General features: G+C 39.5%; 1 protein-coding gene across 5 annotated transcripts in view; it reads right to left on the reverse strand.

Moving 5' to 3' along the window:
* Nucleotides 1-19,499, reverse strand: part of DIP2C (disco interacting protein 2 homolog C) — a 309,238-nt gene that overhangs the window by 40,886 nt on the left and 248,853 nt on the right. For all 5 annotated transcript variants that reach the window (XM_041487089.1, XM_041487097.1, XM_041487079.1 and 2 more), the window contains 7 exons: nucleotides 18,051-18,160; nucleotides 17,169-17,249; nucleotides 13,336-13,459; nucleotides 11,582-11,703; nucleotides 8,797-8,908; nucleotides 8,599-8,708; nucleotides 5,697-5,827 (listed from right to left, as the gene is read on the reverse strand). In XM_041487089.1, the coding sequence (XP_041343023.1) occupies nucleotides 5,697-5,827; nucleotides 8,599-8,708; nucleotides 8,797-8,908; nucleotides 11,582-11,703; nucleotides 13,336-13,459; nucleotides 17,169-17,249; nucleotides 18,051-18,160 (790 nt within the window). The remainder of the gene's footprint in view (nucleotides 1-5,696; nucleotides 5,828-8,598; nucleotides 8,709-8,796; nucleotides 8,909-11,581; nucleotides 11,704-13,335; nucleotides 13,460-17,168; nucleotides 17,250-18,050; nucleotides 18,161-19,499) is intronic.

Here is a 19,499-nt window from a genome sequence, read left to right on the forward strand (position 1 = left end):
TGAAATATTACACAGCATTTGTGTATCAGTCCAAGCCACAAAATGCTACATATCCCTGAAAATTCACAGATTTATATTGCCCTGAGAAGCTGTCTATCACCCATGTTTTGGTAGAGAAAAAGCTGAGGAAAAAATACCCTTGTACAGCTGCTTGAAACATTTCACACCATTCTAGTGGTTTCAAATCACTGTGAGATGTTAGAGGGTGCTTGCTTGCCAAACACCACAAAGAGGACCACGTGCCTGAACAAACTGCAGTTGTGCAAGGCTGCTTTGGAGGTGCTGGATGAAGCTTGATATGGTTCAAAACCTACAGAAAGTTCTGTCAATGCTGCCTCCATGTAATTCTAGGAATGGAAGAGAAGTCTGGTAGGTTCATCCAGGTATGGAATTCTAGATTTGTTGAGTTAATCCTGAAAGAGAGGCACTGAACAAGGTGAGGTAGTTCCATCTAACCTTGAAAGAATGATAGTTAAAATGGTTAAGCTGTCGGCTTGGCTATTCTCATACAAGAACCAACAAAATAATGGTGAACACTGGCAGCAGGGGGATGAATGGTATATTAGGAAATACTTGGGAGTTTAAATGTAAACTGTTGAAGTTAAATTCCCCTTTCTGAGATTGCAACAGTATATGATACAATGGACTAGGTGCAAGATTTTACTTATGTAAATACTGTGAAAGAACTGTACCAAGGTTGTCACAAAAGTATCCACCTCCTGATGCAGGTCTTAACAACAGAAGCAGACACAGTGCAGAGCATCCCTGGATCACCTTGTCACAATGACTTTTGGGATGCAGATGCAGGGGTGGCTGAGGTGTGAGATCACCTTTTAGAAATGCTGACTTCTTTAGGGGACTGCAGAGCAATCCAGAGGAAAAAAAAGTATTCATGCAGTGGACAAAGCCTTGGACTTTGGCAGTAAGTGAAGAGCCTTGTCTGCCTGCACTAAGCAAGGGCTGCCCAAGGACAGGAACACTCCAGGTAAAAGCACCAGGATGTATTTTGGTATGACAGAACCATCTGATCACAGCACTGGCTGCGCTGTTCCGGCAGCATACAGAGATTCCTGGAAGGACCTCTTGGCACTCAACTATTCCACTGAGTTGGAGCTTTAGCCCACATTGTGCTGAGGCAGATCAGCAGTAAAAGCTGAGGTTTTATTATAGTTCCAAACATTTCAGCAGGTCAATAAATGCTGACAATGGCAAGTGCAATTTGCAATTGCATTCTGGCAGTTACTGACCCATCACTGCCCTTACTCCTGTGTCCTTGTGGGGTGACATGAGCTGCTTCCCCACTTCAGTGGAGGAGGCAGGTGGGTACTGCTGAACTCTCTAAGTGTTTGCGTTTGGTTTCTGCATTCCTACAGATGATTTGGCACTTGGTGATGAGGGGCAGGTATGGGAACTGGTGTTTGGAACAAAAGTCTTCACAATCACCTGGATCAGAGCTTGTAGGAAGGACAGTACAGGCTATAGAGGACAGTGCTTGGGAATATATCTCTCTTAGGCTTCAAAGGACTTGGGCCAAAATTAAATCTTCAGTTCTGGAGATCCAACATGTACAAAAAACAGGGACTTTTGGACAAAAACTAAAGGACTTTACACCACCTGCAGAGTCCAAAGATGACAGCATGCTCTAAGAGCATGACTGCACATGGTAAGCAGATAACCCATCAGTACCAGAGACAGAAAAAGGCCATTGCTCAGCCTTGAGCATCATTCTGGTTCCTTATCACCATCTCTCCTGCCCCACTCAGACCCCATGTATGGGCATGTCTCTAGAGGTGATGGAGTAAGTTTGCCAACTCATCTCACAACTCACATATCAAGGTGACTCAGGGCATTCAGCTGCCCTTGAACTTTCCAGGCTTGAGGCAGGTTTAACAGTACTGATGTAATGTGGAAGGAAAGCAAATTGCCTATTCCACAAATTGCCAATGGATACAGACTCTCCAGGAAACTGGCACACAGCAGTGTGTGGGCAGATAACACACCTTCACACTCCTCCTGTGCCAGTTATGCACTTTGCAGAATACATGACAGATGTTTATGTTCCTATCCTTCACTTCCCATGTCAGAGTTATCTGGTTCTGATGTGGCATTTAGGCTTTTTATGCAGTCTTTCCTTAATTTGCTGCACATGGGCTGGAAATTGGGTGAAATGCTCATGCCTGGCAGTTATCTTCAAGTTAGCAAAAAAACCCCTAACAATAATCAGTGGTTCCTAACACAATAAACTTCCCTAAAGTGCAGTTCTGTCAGTGTTGCAATCCCTTGCTTACTTGCACAGTTCCACTGTCTGGTTGCTAAGAAACCTTGCAGTCTTTCTGTAGCAGAAGCCACCTGGCAGCACCACTGTGGATTTTGGCTTCATGCTATGGAACAGAGGCAGCAGGAGCAGGATAGGATAAAGTACCTTCCATGGAGAGCCTTCCCTGGACCACTTCATAGCAGTCATGCTATTTATTGCATGGCTGCTGTGGACCAGAAAATTCAGTTCCTCTGGTCCAGTCTGAGTCTCACTGATTTACTCTTGACAGGCTCAGTTTCTGAGAATATATATAAAGTTTATTAAAAAATATTAATGCACTTAATTTGAATAAGGACAATTCTGTCTCCCAGCAGTAAAAGTAGAACTGCAATTTGAGTTGGCTTAGCTGGGTTAAAGCAGGGGAAAAATTCTTATTTTATTGCATTAGCAACTATCAGTTAAGTGAATGATCAGTAATGAACTGCAGAATGCTGTATTCTGCCCCACAGTGAGAAGCATTAAAACAGGGACATCTTAATTTCAGGAACCATTTCTGAACAATGGGATTTAGAGTTCTTTTTTTTTTTTTACATTTGGGGATTTTTTTTTCCTTTTAAAGAATGTAATACATTTTAAAATGTAATGCAATGCTAGTCAGAATACTAGGATCACCTTCTCAGAATGGATAAATGAGATTATTAAAGAGAAAAACACAAAGATAATGTATTCTTTTATTGAATCATGAGTAAGAACTCGTTCAAATTAGGAAGTTAGGGGTTTGTGAACTCACATGGGGCTGATGTCTGCTGCCACACCCAGGACTTGCTGTTCAAAGACAAAGGTTCCAAGGAAACCCTGCTGGAGCATGCAGCCAGTTTAGAGGGAACAGTTCTTTTTAATTATTGCTCTGCTTTGCAAGGTTTCTTTTCTTTATTATTTTATAACCTTTAGGCCATAAAATAATAAATTTTAAAAAAATAAAAAAAAACTTTGCAAAACTATGCAATATATTCAAACTTACCAAAGGGCTGGCTCCATGCTCCAGCAGCTTTCCTAAGTAGCTTTGACCTCACAGAATGGGGCATTCTGAGGCACCGCAGTGGAGCAGGCCAGCACAACATCTAAGCACCTACAACGGGGATAAAAGGTTAGTTTTTCTTTCAGTTCCTTAGTCAATGCCTCCTTTGGTCTAGTTAATAAAGGAATTTAAATGTACTTTTAACTGCACCCAGCACAGGAGGTTACTCTTGCTTCCTGCTGGACTCCTAAAACAAAGAGTTCCTATTTAACTCTCAAAAGCCCCTCACTTATAAAAAATTGAACATCATACTTCATTTCCATATGCCATTAGAAATATTAATTTAGTAAGTGGAAGTGGTGACAGACAATAATAAGTTTAGAGTAGAAGTCTCTGAGTTAGAAATCTGGGTTGAAATGTTGGGCAGGATCCAGTTATGCTGAACTTCAAAGGGTAAAATGCAAAGTCACAAAATTTTAAGTTATGAGGAGTAAGAGCCTTATAAACTCCAGGATGTATTTTTTCCTATCACATCCAATAATACTAATTTCTAAAATAGTAATGAAATGGAAATTAGATTTGTAAGTGGAATTAATTAGGCTGTATCCGATGCCAGCTTTCTCCAAACGACAATCGCAATTCTAGCAGCCTGAAGTTTTTCTGATTTAAGAGGAACAGGGGATCAGTGGTAAAGAAGAGATTGATGTGAAGGTTCATAAGACTCGAGTGCTGCTGGCCTGATCTCAGTTCCTTCAAATCCCTTGTCTCCTTCTCTTCTTTGAAAATGGTATATAAAATTTTCTATTCCTTCTGTAAGCTACAAATGAGCACGGACTCTGATTGCTTTCTCCCAGAGGCTGGCTGCCTTAATTCACTTGCCAGTCATAAACAATCTTCTCCTTCTGAAAGGCTGAGTACTATCAGTATTGGGAAGAACCTAAGGGCAGCAAATGCATATTTGTTGGAGGAATGGCTCTGGAAGAAAAAAAAATTTGCATTCAGGAGAGTCTTGGCCATCACAAATTATTTGGGTTTTGGGCAGGTCAACATTTATCTGTTTTTATGGCTCTATCATGATGTTGCATAGAAGTTATTCCTGGATGCTCTCTGTTCCAGCACTATCCTATACAATGATACATTCCTCAGCTGAGCTCTCCTATGGTGCTGCACAGACCTTCTCTGGCCTAACAGTGCTGACATCAGCTGGAACACTCAAGTCTTTATCAGAAATAGTCAACTGACTTTAAAAAGCAACATTTAAAAAATTAAAACAGAATGATTTAATTAAAATCTCAATATTTCTGAAGGGGTTTTTTTTGCAGCCTCAATGGTTTTATTTTTATGTTGGGTAAATAAAGCACTGAAAACCCAAAAGTTTTTCAAAACAAAGGCAATTCTAATCCCTATGTAAAATCCAGAACAGTATTAGGCAAGTGTATCTTAAATCAAGAAAAACAGATCAAGAATGAATAAGATAATACTGTTAATCTTTAACAAATATTTTAAAAGGGCAATAAACTGTGCCAACAGCCTACTTTTAAATAAACAATAATTGCTGAAAAGAAATTGTTGCAGTTGTTATCAAATAATATTTCCTTCAGGTATTTAGTAAATTGGTACAAAGTTTATCCAAAGTATTTTTAATACCATGGATTATCTTAATTTTAGCAAATAAAAATAGCAGTACTGCTAACACCAAAGAGCAAAGATGTCACACCACTGTGACTCTGAGATGCCTTCATCAAAATGGGCTCCATTAACACTCCCACAGTTCTTTTCCTTTCCCTATGCATCAACCCAGCTAACTTAAAAAAAAAATAAATCAATAGACCTGCTTTCAGCTCTGAACTGTAACTTCCCTGGAGTATAGAGATTGACAGAAATGTTGTATTTCCAAATTTATTAACCCAAAAAGCTGATTCACATTTCACGAGAAATGCTTTGTTTTCTGATAACTTCACTACTGCCATACGAGTACCTGCAAGAAAACACACTTCTGTGTCTCTGCAGAAATCTCATCCCAAAAACCCCACAAATGAGAGAGTCCCCTGATATCTACTCCTGCTTTCAGATTAGAGAATGAAAAAGAGGACACAAGGAAACCACTTCCTTAAGGTAATATTGGTAAAGCACTGCTTCCATCAAATGACACAAGGCAGGCCCTGCAGAGACAGCAGTACAGCGCAGGAGGTCAGCGAGCATCCGTGCTGGTGCTCTGAGCACCCGGGGCCATGCCCTGCTCAAACAAACCACATCCTCCACACAGCAGCTTCCACACGGCTTCCAGCAATTCCAGCTGCCTGGGGCAGGTCCCAGAGGGACTCTCTGTTCCTCCCATCCTTCCATCACTCACATCATCCGTTCTGCTGTGCCACAGTGCAATGGAAACCTGCTTCAGAGAAGGCTGAGGAGAAGCCTCACCTGCAGAGGCACCAGAGGACAAACCCAAGTCCACAGTAGGGGTCCAAGCAGATCGCGACTTCCCGGGAGGGATAAAGCTCACACTGCAGCTTAATAGAACGACAAAAGGCACTAGTGGCTGCATGAGACATCTGAAAGACAACAGCAAAGCAATTAAAATGATCAACTGTGTCATTGGGAGGCTCACTCCCAGACTGCACCAAGTGCTCACATCAATCACAGGATAAAAACACCAAATAAATATTGACTTTATGCTCAATGTAATTGACTTTATGCACACAGGTAATTTGTATCTTAGAAAACATAATTTTCCTTCAAGAGGGCATCCACACAATTGTGAAAGGGGAGAGGAGACAGAATGAATGGTAAGTTTGAAGTGATTTAGGAAGAAAGCTGTGAGTGGTTTAAAGATGTGCTCCAAGCTGTATGCAAAGCTAATGATAACATGCTACACTTTCTGGAAGAATAAAGGAATGAATGACTGAATGGAACACTTTGTTGATCATCAGTAACATATTTTAAAGTATGTATTTCTTAACAAAATAAATGAAAAATGCCAAAGCACTTTTTTAATTGAAAAGGCTTTTTTTCAGCAAAGCAGTACTAAGGAGCTAATAATTCAGCAATAAAAATCCCCAATAAATTTAGTAAAGTTTCTGTAAATAAATATCTGTAAAATATCTTCATGTTATCCAGCTCCTAGTTGAGAAACAGGCTTTAAAATCTTGGTAAGGAAGCTTTCAAAGCTAATACAAGCAGAAAGCAGAAATGAAAAACCTGATCCAAAGGAAATTATTCTGATTTTTTCCCTAGTTTTAGGATGCTTTCCACACTCACCCACCCTGACTTAAAAGTTCTCATGACAATGGAAACAGGAAAATATCTTTTAATGTTTGTCTTCCCTATTAGTAACAAGAAAGACACCAGTGTTAGAAATACAGTCTGGATAGGAGTTAACTTACCAAACCTTTGATCTCTGCCACATAGGGAGCTGGTTGCTTTATATACTGCTCACTGAGAGTCAGTGGAGGAAAACAGGCACTTGGAAGGTAAAATTTATTTGATCTTAAAGTAAACAGGGGAATAAATCTCCAGAAGTGACTATTCCTCCATTCCAGTGACAGCCATAACTGAGGCTGGATGTGGTCCAAGTGATGCAAAAGGACCAGCTCTGAATGGGTGTCTGTGTGGTGATCATCTGCAATCTGCAAATTAATTCTATTCCAGCTGAATCAAGACCGCTTTTTCACATGGGATTAAACTGAACTCTGTTGATATAAAACTGCTGTTGTTCTGTGAATTTTTACACCATGCTGCATGTAAGCAATTGAAAATGTTGAGAGTAAATGCAAGTGGAATCTACTACTTTCAAAGTGATTACAAAACATTTATCAACTTTTCAGGAGCCATGGGAGTTATTTAGCCATTTCTTTTAATTTAGTACCACTACATCATGAATATAAGCCTTGTGGCCTCTTTTGATCATTTTATAATTAATTAAACACTAGTGATGATGTAGTAGATGGTAACTGTTTACATAAACCTGCTGAATCAGTGACCTTCAGGCTCTGTGACCCAGATATTAGAAGCTAATCAAGAATTCCTTGATAGATTTATCTGTATTTCCCTCTAGCCACAAGAAAGGCTCATTGACTTGTCTTGCCTTTGACTATCTTTGAAGTTTCCCAAATATTCACTTTGCATAGTTAGAAATCATTTCTGCAAGTCTGATAAAGTGTAATTCAGACCTGATTTAATAAAGATGACTGCATCTGAAACAATCATTTGAGGCTTTCTCTAGAGGAAATGAAGACTTATGTGACATTCACGCCTTTAAAAAATAGATGTTTCAGATAAGTCAGATAAATTACACCCTAAAAAGTCCCTGCTTCTCTCTGTTGGCTGCTGAGGAGCCCAATGACTACTCCACATCTCTAGGCATTGTAGCTATTCAAAGTTACATGGAATAAATGCTGCAGGAGTGTCCAATATGTGATCATCAGCCAGGTCAACCATCTAACCATCAGTCAGCCTCAGGCTGGTCACTTCAACAGCTCTCTGCTTCCATTTCTTCATCCAAAAACTGGGAAAAGGATGTTTTCTTTATTTACAAATCATACTGACAATTTCTGCAAATAGATGGGTGATACTAAGGAGTGTGAGGAATTCAGCATAGGCTCCAAGTGTGATACATCAGCAGAGATTGCTAAAGTAATCATAATCCTTGGATATGCACCAAATAGGAGTAAGGAAGAAACAGGTAAGAATAACAGAGTGATTTTAGTGTGTTGTGGTGAAACCAGGGATACACAAGTTAGGTAAAACAGATTTGATGAATTGTGGCTAGAGGTTTGGAGAAAATGGCATTATTTCAAGAGCTCAAAATGCCTCATCTTAGCAAACAAATCTATCAATGAATTTTTGCAGCTTACTGTAGTACTATACGGGGCAAATATATCAAAGAATCATCAGGTCCCTTAATTGCAAGAAGAAGAGAATATTGAAAACCAATGGCCAGTAGCTGAGTTGCAGAAGAAGGGAGTGATGAATGGGCGCTGGAACAAGCAGGAAAAGGATGACAGTCTAATTTCCTTCATAAAATGGAAATAACAGATGCCTAAGTTGAAAAATGCTTCAAGCAGACAAACTAGTGGTCTATGCACAGGAGTAATGGAATGAAATTTTTAGCTTGAGGAGGAGGAGAGGGGCTAAACCCACCACACACAGTCCTGTACCAAGTAGAGAAGAACCAATTTAATGTCAATGGATTCAAACAATGTCTGCATGGGAGGAAGTACTTCGATTCCTGCTTCCAAAAATAACGAAGAATCACAAATTAGGAGCAACCACCTGCCAGCCAGGCAGGATGGCAAGAAGGGCAGCTTTAACCAGCAGTCCCTACCTTTACCCCTGCCAGCATGCCAGTGGTGGAGACACTGAAGTCAAGGTAAGCAAGAGTTTCAGGGTTAGAAGGTTTGTAGATCTGTGCAGGCCGCTTCTTTGGCAAATCGTCTGGTGGAGACAGAGACAGAAAACGTGTGTATGTCACTGACAAGCCCAGTGACAAAAGGGACAGAGCTCCCCTGGCCCCAGCACTCACCTGTGTCCAGGACTGGAGGCCATGTCCTGATATCCACTGCCGCCGCCGCCTCCCGCGACCGTAACAATTTACAAATTAATTGCGTGGTCATTAAGCAGGCAGAGCGGCTCACCTAGAAATTCAATAAAGAAATAAAACCACAATGGGATACTAATTAACTCCCCCATGAAAATGGGCAAGACTGTGACTTATTTTCTGCCAGAACAGGATACAGGTACATCAACTTTATGTTTTCTGACTGGCAGGTGGGAAGATGCTCAAAAAATGCAGCTCACAAAGAAGACAAAGTCATGTGAGTTGTAAAACTCACATAAAAACTGCACTTTGAGAAGAGCATTGTAATGAAATTAAAGGCACCTTAACAGTGAGAATTTCAGTGACCTTTCCAATGCATTGTATCAGCTCTCACCCCGAAGTGCCAGTAAAGAAGACTGTGTCCAAAAGATTTCCTATGTGACAAAAATGTATCCTGGTTCATAAACAATATTTTCAGATAGACCAAAACCTAGTCTGACATTTTATATTAGTAATTTTACTATCTTAAGTCAATTTTATGTTAGCCATGTATTTCCAATTCCTGTGCTAGAGATAAACCACTAGGAGCTCTTCTGATATTGGCAAAAGTAGCTCTAGAACAGAAATTGTGGAAATGGCACTGAGAAATGAAATGGTGAGCTTACAGCAAATTCCATCTGCACCAAACTTTAAATTATAGATGCTGAATTCTCCTTTTAGATTTGCTATTCTTAAAAGTTCATAGGTATCAACTACAAGAATATTTCTTTCTTAATAAGACTATTCTTATTATTATTAATAAAAATGAATATTCTTAAGGAATTCAGGCAAACATGCATAAAAGCACTGAAATCACTGAAGATAAAACACAGGAAAAACTGAAAACGCAACATTTTTTTCCTTTTCCCCAAACTTTGAAAATATGTGTTGCTAAGAGTATTTTTTTTCTTTAAGGAAAATGAAACATTTCATGGCACACTAAATTTCCTGTGTTTAAACTAATAAAATCAGTAATCATATGTACATTAATTTTACCACTGAGAAGAACAGAACATCTTCTACTGACAGTGATCTCCTGGAAGTAAATTTTTACAACACCAGAAATTTAGACATTTTGAAATTTGGAGCAAACATGACTGAATCAAACTCTTATCTCTTGACACTCTAATCCAATGACTGCCCTGTATAGACTGTTTAAATACTTCAAGCTAAAAGTGAATCCAAACAAAGCCACTGCAGCACCCCTTAATCCATTTTCATTGTCATGGCAAGGCAAATTAATTCTTACATCACTAATCTTAAATCCATGAAAATCTTGATTTGGGACACTAAACCATAAACAAAAGGAATTTCAAGAGTTGGTGGTTCCCAGCCCCCTCAGGAATTACATAATCTGCACAATCAGAGGGTTCATTAAAATACAGAATATCCATGCCTGGAGAATTCCACATCAGAGGTAAACACAGAGGGATAGTGGGAAGGAGAAAGAACACAGCTTGGTTACAGATTAGGAATTGCTCGAGATGGGGGTCAATTCAGTTATATTTTACAACAAGCAGCTCATCACAAAAACACAATTATGCAGGCCAATTTTTACTCAGAGTCATTCTTACTGACTTCCAAAGGTGCTGTGCAGACACACACCATGTTACAGCAGGCCCCATCACATCAGGAAATTTGTGTGACTGCATTGGCAATGAAAGGACAGCTGCAATATTTTAATTTCTACAAGACCATTAATCTCAAAATTGAGAGAAATTCTTGTGTAAAACAGAGCTGAGAGGCTTATAAGTCAAATTGGCATTAATACGGCCAATAAATGTCAACATTTTATCTAAAGTTAGTCTATTGAAGGGACAATGAATACAAGTCAGCTAAGATCTGTCAGGTTTTATCATGAAATCAAACATCTAGTTTAGCTATTAAACATCAAAAGAAAAAGAAAAAACATATTTTACATCACTTTTGTATGTTAACAATTGATGTTTAAAAACACCGAATGCCAAAATATTCAATAAAAAGAATCCTGAAAATAGTAGAACAATTTTTCATACCTCTTCTGATACTTTGTGGCATCTGATGCCATAAGGAAGGCCAAAAATTACAACTCTCTCTACTATTTGTTCATTGAAAATATCAAAATTAATTATCAATGGTAAAAACACATTTGTTTAAACTGGCTTCTTCAGAATCCCCATCAGTAATTAGAAACTGCCCAGTGTAAAGGGCTATCTAACTTCAACTATTTTTATTTCTCTCGGTAACAAGCACATTGCAGTTATTTATGTGCAACAAAGGTTAAACATTGTTAGATAAAGCCAAAATACCAAAAGAAAGCACTGAATGAAAAAGTCTGAGCAACACTTCCCTAGATGAAACAAAAGACCGACCATCTTCACAACAAAACAGTGAAATTGTTTTAAATGCAGAGATGCAGAGCAATTGGATATTCAGAGGTGAGCATGCCATCGGGTGAGGATAAACTTCCCACTGAGGTTTTTTCTCAAGAGTCTGTGTGGCATCTCACCACAGCTGGGATATAGATAAACATAAAGAAGCACTTTAAGGAGTCATGCAACTGGGGCAAAATGTGACAGCTCAAGTGAGCAGGTTGCGTGTTGCCCAAGCAGTGTTGACTTTGCAACCCACTGAAGTCCGGAGTCCTGGGAAGGAACACAACTCTTCAAACCGACGACCCCTCACTCAGATTACTGCTCCTAAAGACACAAATCCTTCATCAGACACAGCCATTTCACCCATTTGTGCTCACCTCCACGATCATCTTCACGGTGGGCAGCGTGGTGGCGATGTTCTGGGGGTGTGGCGGCCGCACCGTTATTGGCACGCAGCCCGCGTACAGGCACCCGTAGAACGCGGCGATCAGGTCTATCCCTGCACGGAGAACAAAGCACAAAGCCTCCCCTGAAAATCAAACAGCTTCATCACAGACTCCTGTGTCAGCATAAATATTACTTGGAACTGGACCCATAAGGTTAAATGAGTGACTAAGCCCTTTAACAGAGTTCTTTTTCAGCCCCTTGTCAGTATTTGTTCAGCTTCAGTGGTTCCTCTCAACCGCACCGTTCTGAGCGTGAAAAACCACAGGCGACACACAAAACTGCAGCCAGACAGCAACATTTAGAACAACTCCAGTTTGTTGTTCAGTAACCTGTTAAAAAGACTGATTTCTACAGATTAATTATCTTCCTAAATGTACATTTATAGAGTGTATAAGAAGAGGGATGTTCCAGCAAAAAGACAAGGGAGGATGATGCTTGGTCCTATCAGCAGAAAGAACATCTGGAGGTTCCATAAAATACTGTCGTTCTCTTGCCATTTTTAACCTCCCATAGGCAGTCTTGACTAATCTACCTGAAGTTTTACAGTAAATAAGGGAGTAATGATTTTGAAATCCTGCTTCTGACATAAAATTCAGTGTTGTGCCATATAAATATTGACAGCAGATGACGGACAATGGACAGCACCCTTCAGGCTACCTAAGGAGGCTGAACAGACAACAGTTCAAAGATGCCTTGAACACTGCTGTCTGTCACCTCCCTGGTGCTGTACACAGGCTGTGATAAGATGACAATGGGGCTGGTTTATTCTTTCAGTGGAAAAGGATGCGCAGTACTGCTAGGTTATTGTTCCTTCAATAAAATCCTTCATTCATGGGATGTGAAATACAGAAAACAAACATTTAAGTTTAAAGTAGTAGTCTGCTTTTGTGGAAAAGATTTTCCCCTATTAATGATTGCGAAACTGCTCCTATAACTACAAAGATATAACCAGTGTCTTGCAGTCCTCACAAACCAAATATCACATTACAGACCTTAAATCAGACTGTTTATTTCACTAACACATAAGAAATGTTAAAGATAAAAGAGAAGCACTAGATCAGAAATAATTTCAAGCTAATGTCAAATGTGTTATTAGTTAACAAAAACTTAAAAGCCCTGAGGCTAAAGGATGAAAATCAAAACCAAGCCAGCTATCTACATTAAGAGTCTATAGAGAAAATTGTAATGACAATTTTGTATTTCTTGATCATTTGCTGCTTATCGATCAAATTTCTACTCTAAAAAAACCCCATGTACTACTTCCTGGTTATTGTTGCTTTACCCTCATGAAATGCACCAAGAGGGAATTGAACACGTGAATCTAAGAACATTTATCAGATGGAACTGCATGCTCATAAAATAGTCTGTATCCAGCAAATTAAAAAAAAAAAAAAAAGCCATAATTAAATTTGACCGCTCGTAAGAGACAGGTTTTAAAAACACAGGTTAGTCTTAATCTGAACCCAAAGAAATAAAATCCATGTGTACGGAAAAAGAGAGATTCTTTTGACTAGATTTGACTACATCTTTTGGACTAGATTTGACTAAATTCAAAGGATAAGGCAAACATCTTGTGTTTGACAGTCCACATGGTGCACACGGTGACACCCCTGCTGCAGCACCATTCAGAAAGATCGTGATGAATTTCCAGGAGTCCCAAGGTGCTGCTACAGCAATTCTTTACCTGGTGGGTAAACCAAAGCCACGTGGTCTCCATCCTGTAAATGTCCCCTCTCCATCAGCATGACAGCTATCTTCTCAGCTCGTTTGTGCAGCTGGACACATGTCAGTGAGTTGGCTATTGTTCCCTGCATGGGAAGAAAGATAAATGTCACAGGAGATAATGTGATGGGCTGAAACTCTATTTTCCTCTTCACCTTAGAAGTTGTGGGATGAGGGGCAGCCACAATATGCCATGCAATGAACTTAAAATATGGAAACATTCAGCCTTAGGACAAACTGTAGTTGGAAGGACAAAATGTTTCTAAAGTAGAGGAATGTTCTCTGTTCCTTTCTCTGTGTTTCTGCCCCCACCAAGGTATACAGCAGTGTGCTAATGTCCTGTACTTCCCCTGCTGCACATGCAGCATTCCTGCTGCAGCCAGAGCCTTTATGCTCCCCGTTGCAAACTGGAGCATCTGTGGAGAGCAATTCTGAAAAGTGCATTTTGTTGTCTGCACACTGGAATGGAGCCAAATGGCCCAGCAGAAATACTTTAAAGACAAAAGACACAGGAGAAAACAATACTTTGTGATGGAAAAAAGAATTAGTCTGTAACAAAAGATAAGCACTTATATTGCATATAAATGAAAGAGAGAAGAAAGGCCATTTGTTAAATTTGAATAACACTGGTCAGCATGAGCTTGGCATTTTTGAAGCATTTTAAATAGTGCAAACCCAAAATTATCAAACAGTCACAGTGTTTTAAATTGAATGAGTGTTACAGTTCTTGCACTTCCTAAATATATATATATATATGTGTGCATATATGCACACACACAAGTACACCTTCAGAAAAATATATACATCTGTATCACAAAAATCACCACCACTGCAGGAAGACACCTCAGAAGACTAAAAACAAATGTACAGGACAGACTGGCTGCACCTAGAGCTGGTCAGGCCAGGTCTGGGCTGGGAGAAAGGGACAGGGCAGTATGGGAAGGGCTGCATTTTGGTTTGTGTTCTTGTTGTGTGGAAAAAGAGAAGTTCAGTCTCCAGTACAGCTGTGACACACCTGGAACCTATCACAAGCACCAAGTTCACTTGAAAAAAAGTGTTTCTGAAAAAATTGGGAGGGGAAAGGTAAGAATATGTAAATACATATATAGTAAAGAAGAACACATAAACACACACTAAAATAGAACAGTGCATCAAAAATGCAATGTAATACAATAAAAAAGTATTGCACCACTATCCTGCTTAAGACAGAAAGCAAGAAGGTCTACTGTTTTAAAGAAATGTTCTTTACACTCTCTTTTAACAAGGCAGGGAACAATAAGTATTTGTTCTGGTGCTGGTTTCTATCCACCACCACCCCACACACCACTGCAGTGTTTGCTCACCAGGCTTCAGGGGAGGGAGCAGTTTGCCAAAGGACAAGCTCTGCAAGCAGTGCCACGTTACCAGGATCACCTGGCATTCACAGACTCCATTACAAACTGCCAACAAAGAGCACAGCCCAACTGGGAATAAAATGGACAAAGCCGGGGCTCAGCATTCCTCTTCATCATCCTCAGCAACCACAGTTACTGAACTGCACTTCAGACAGTTTTAATCAGTATTCTGATCAATGTGGAGACCATTTCACTAAGAAGCCTTCCTCTAAAGACATATGAAACTCTGTGGATGCTGGACCAGAGATGATTTCCATCTGTCCAGCCCTGAGTATGCCAAAGCAACGTGAGGTCTGGCTGTCCTGCCACTGCAGACCTGTCAGGAAAATGTACTCCGATTCTCCATTTCTTCTTTCAAGAAATTGCCTGTTCCCATGGTTATGAGAAGAAGGACCTTTTATATCCACACACACATCAGAAGCATAGGTCCTACCAGCAGATAGGGAATTGCTGTAAATCAAGTGAATTTGTGCAAAGCTTGTTTACATTTAAGACTTCTGGCACTTGCTGCCTGTGAACCAGTGGGAAGTCACTATTTATATGAAGTGTAGGGAAGGAGAATCCTGTTGTTGGACAAGAATCAGTTGCAAGCATCAGACAATTACTCCCTTTGGGCCTGTAATGAGCTATCCTGAAATGTAAAGGTGTTGCAATCCTTCATGACACACACTAAAAACAATGTACTGCATTAATTTTGAAATATTTCAAATTCTCAAAGCTTGGGTTACAGGAAAACACTAATCTCAGTGGACTTCCATTAGTCATCCACTGCAGGATGCCTGAATGTTTTAGAACAAAGTGTACAGACAATGTCCAAGGAAGACAAAATAGGAAAAGTTACAAATCAGAACTAAAATTCAAGATGGGCAATAAAATTTCCTGGGGCAAACTCCACCAAATCTGTCATCCTTTTCCATAAAATATTAATTCTCTCCAAAAAGCATTAGATCTCAATCAAATTTCATAAGATGAGATACTCTTCACTGAGAATAACAGAGAAACTGTATTTTAAAATCCAACTAATCTTCACTTCGGTGTAACAGGAATTTGTTTTGTTAATCCTTGTTTTGCACATTGTGTCCTTACTTCCCTTCCCTGTTTGAACACTTCTGCCAGCATGGGAAGTTTGGCTTTATTTAAAACTCAAAAGCAACAGCCTCGTGTGGAAGAGATGGAATAGCACACATCAACTCTTTCTCACAGCATCTTTGCTCCTAACTTACAGGACACAGCAATGCAGTACTTGGATGGTGTAATACTGAACTTATAGACAGCATTGCCTCTCAAGATTTCTACTTTGCCTTAAAAAAATACATTACTTCACTATTTATCTGTGAGGTTTCACATATTCACAAATATAAACTTTAATCTGATGTTTTAAAAAAAATTATTTAATTACTTACTGGCAGCTTCAAACTGAACTTTGTACCAGCACTGTAAAATGGAGAAGGACATTCTGTAAATACTGTAAGTGGTGATTTCACAGAAGTCCACAAATTACTGGAGGTTTAAGAACCCATTCAAGTTGCATAAAGACCACATAGGCTGAGACAACATCAGCTACTACTCCAGGGGAACAGAACCTTTCCAGGCCTCCCCTCTCCTGAAGACCCTCACACACTTTGTATGCTTTCCAGATCTGACAGATATGTGTAGATGTACTGTGATGGAACGGTTTGAAATCAGACCTTAATTCTCTCTGTGGTCTTGAGAATTATTGGTTTGTCATCTGTAATCATCCAGGAAGTAAAGAAACTACACTACAGAAAGCAAGGAAGTTTTACTCTTAGCAAAGCTAAGTCCTGTACCAGTCACCTTCATTAACTCATTTTTAGTAAGCAATGGAATGCTGTGCCAGGTTGGCACCCCATGTAGGTTATGCAGAGAGATTTATTAGTGATCCTCTACAGACTTGATTGTATTCTGGACATACATTTTCTTCTCTTCACCTCCTTTCCTCATTCTCACACCTCCCCAGATGGTCCAATCTCACAAACAACAGCCATTGTTACATTTAGGGAAAATGCTTTGGTTTTGCCAAGCCTGTGCTTTTCAAATTGGAAATCAGGATGGTGAGCAGTATTAAACACTGTTATTCACACAGGGACAGATCTGAAACAGATTCAACAGTACTGAAAAAGATTTGCAGTGTCAGCTCACACACAACATGTATATGGTGGAAAAAGGAATGAGAAATGTGTAAGGCACACTGATACAAAAGCAATCTATATCTTGACAACTGACAATGGTGATTCTCTTTTCTTTTCTGCCTCAGTGAACATGAAGTATAACAGCTGAGTATAAGTGGAAACAGGAAGAGAAAGGTCACATCCAGCCACAGCACAGGCAGGTGCTGCTGAAATCCCAGTGTGCCTTTGCCACCCCAGCCCGAGATTCTTACCCTGCAGTTGAGCAGGGTGTAGAGCACGTGGTCAGGGGTGGTCTGAGCTCTCCACTGCAGCACTTCTGACAGGAACAGGAACTGCAATAAAGCAGAGTGGCAGTCATGACACCAAACCACTTATTGGCTTTAAAATCCAGGCCACAATACCCAGAAGCACTAAACAGGAATTAATTCTCTTGCTGTCACACATTTATAGGAAGGTGCTTTTGCATGGTAGCAGCCACCTCTCTGGAAGTGAAGCCACTGCTGGGATTATGATATATTACTGCATATATTTCCAAAGCAATAAAAGTTCTTACTGATCCCTCTGAATTTAAAAACTATTTAATTTCTTTAGCTTCTTCTCTTTTTCTTACTTAAATACTTAAGTACTTATATAGCATAGAACTTACTAATTTAATTACTCACATAAGCCCCCAAAAGAGCTGAATTTCAACTTAATTTTCCAGGATTAAAATAACAACAAATAAGGTCAGGACCTTACATGTAACAAAATTCTCTGGATTCCACTTGAGCTGGTAAAAATTATGTAATAGAGGGTGATTTCTGGTAGAAGCCCAGTGAATGCTTTCCACCACATTTTTTCTGCTGTCCCATGTAAACTTATTTTAAAAAATCCATAAAAATAAAATGCAGTGACTTCTCATCATGTCTATTTAATATTTATCTGTAAAGAAGCCATATTAAATCTATGCATTAACTAAAAAGAAGCCACCAACAAATTTGGTGGTACTACTAATAATAACAATAGTCATCATCATCCATCATATCTCTGAACTGCTAAGTGTCCTGATGTCAGCTATATGATCTTAACTATATAATGGATGAAGTCAATTACATGATGTTAAATACAAGCTGTAACAGAAAAGTTTACCTTACCTTTCTGGCCTGGTCATTATCTTCTATTTGCCCCAAGTCTCTACCACTGGCCTGTGCAATTCTTTTTCCAGAGACCAAGTTCCCCACCATCACAGAGGCAGGGCCAATTTCTAGAATAAAGCAGAAATACACCAAATGCAATAAAAATCCTTTGCTTGTGGATGAAAATTCATGTGATTTCTTTTTCATTACATGATGTTCTCCTCACTGCCATCCACAAGACCAAAATTTGAGCACATCTCTGTTGATATAAACTTTGGTTAGGAACCAGAAGTGGTTGGAAGATACATAGGACTGGATTCATCCTCTCAAAACAGCTCTAATTTAGCATGGGCTCTCCACAGCCAGAGACATATCTTGTCTGTCTTTGTGGGATGAATCTGGAAAATTTAGTTCCTACTGTAGCCATATCCATTCAAGTGCCTCAGTTCAGAGTGACAACATTCCTATTTCCCTCTTCTGTTGCCCGGGCTAAATTGCGTCTGTATTAGGACTTCTGTAATGCTACAGACACAAAGTGGCAGGGATTAGGAAGGCAGATGGTGCCTATGATAAAATACATGCAAGCCCTCCAGGATAAGATTGAGAGTGAAGTTGAGTAAGTTCAGAAGAAAATAAGATGTCATGGCTGACACTCCTCCACGAGGTGGATTTCACTGATGTTTTGTTGCTGCCATTAGGGGACAATGATGGGACAAATGGTCCCACAGATAACATTTAAGCTCATGTTGGCATTTGTTTTCTGCTTCTCCAGCATGGATTACTGATCAACTGCAATTTACACCAAGCTCTACTTCTAGCCTATGGTGTCCAAGTGATTGTTTCTGTTATAAGTAACCAGATAATGTACAATCTAAAGCACCTACAGACTACTCTGCTTTAAAAAGCAATACCCTATAATAAATACCCTAATAAAAGCAATGCCCTCTCGGTACGTCACAACAACACAAAATGGGAGAACGTGAATCAGTTTTGTTTCTGTGCTCCTGGCATTAAATATTATTATTAACATAGTAATATTTAATGTATACGTAACATATCTGTAATGATCTCCATTGATTCTAGTTCAGCAATTACTTTGTGGTGCAGCAACAAGGAAATACCAATGTGACCAGTGCAGTAAAAGTCCTCATTGCTTTCATTAAGTTAGTGCAAGTCACTGCTAACCTCTGACGCTCTCAGTGTCAACAAACCAAGATTATGGTTTTGATTCTGAAACATTTGTCCAAAGGTTTTAAAAAGATGACGGTTTAGGCAAACTAGCACTGAATTCATGAGGTATAGCCTCCATACTCAAGATCCAGAGAGCAAACCCACTTCTAATTCCAAGGTGTTTTTCAAAGTGGAAAATAACCAACACTTAGTCTAATGTAGCTGAATCCAAGTCTTAAGCCTGAGGCTACACATCCAGAACTCCTTGAAATTAATATGAGTACTGAAACCTGCAAT

This window comes from Pyrgilauda ruficollis, unplaced genomic scaffold, assembly GCF_017590135.1.
Source record: "Pyrgilauda ruficollis isolate IOZ18807 unplaced genomic scaffold, ASM1759013v1 scaffold12, whole genome shotgun sequence".
Lineage (NCBI taxonomy): Eukaryota > Metazoa > Chordata > Aves > Passeriformes > Passeridae > Pyrgilauda > Pyrgilauda ruficollis.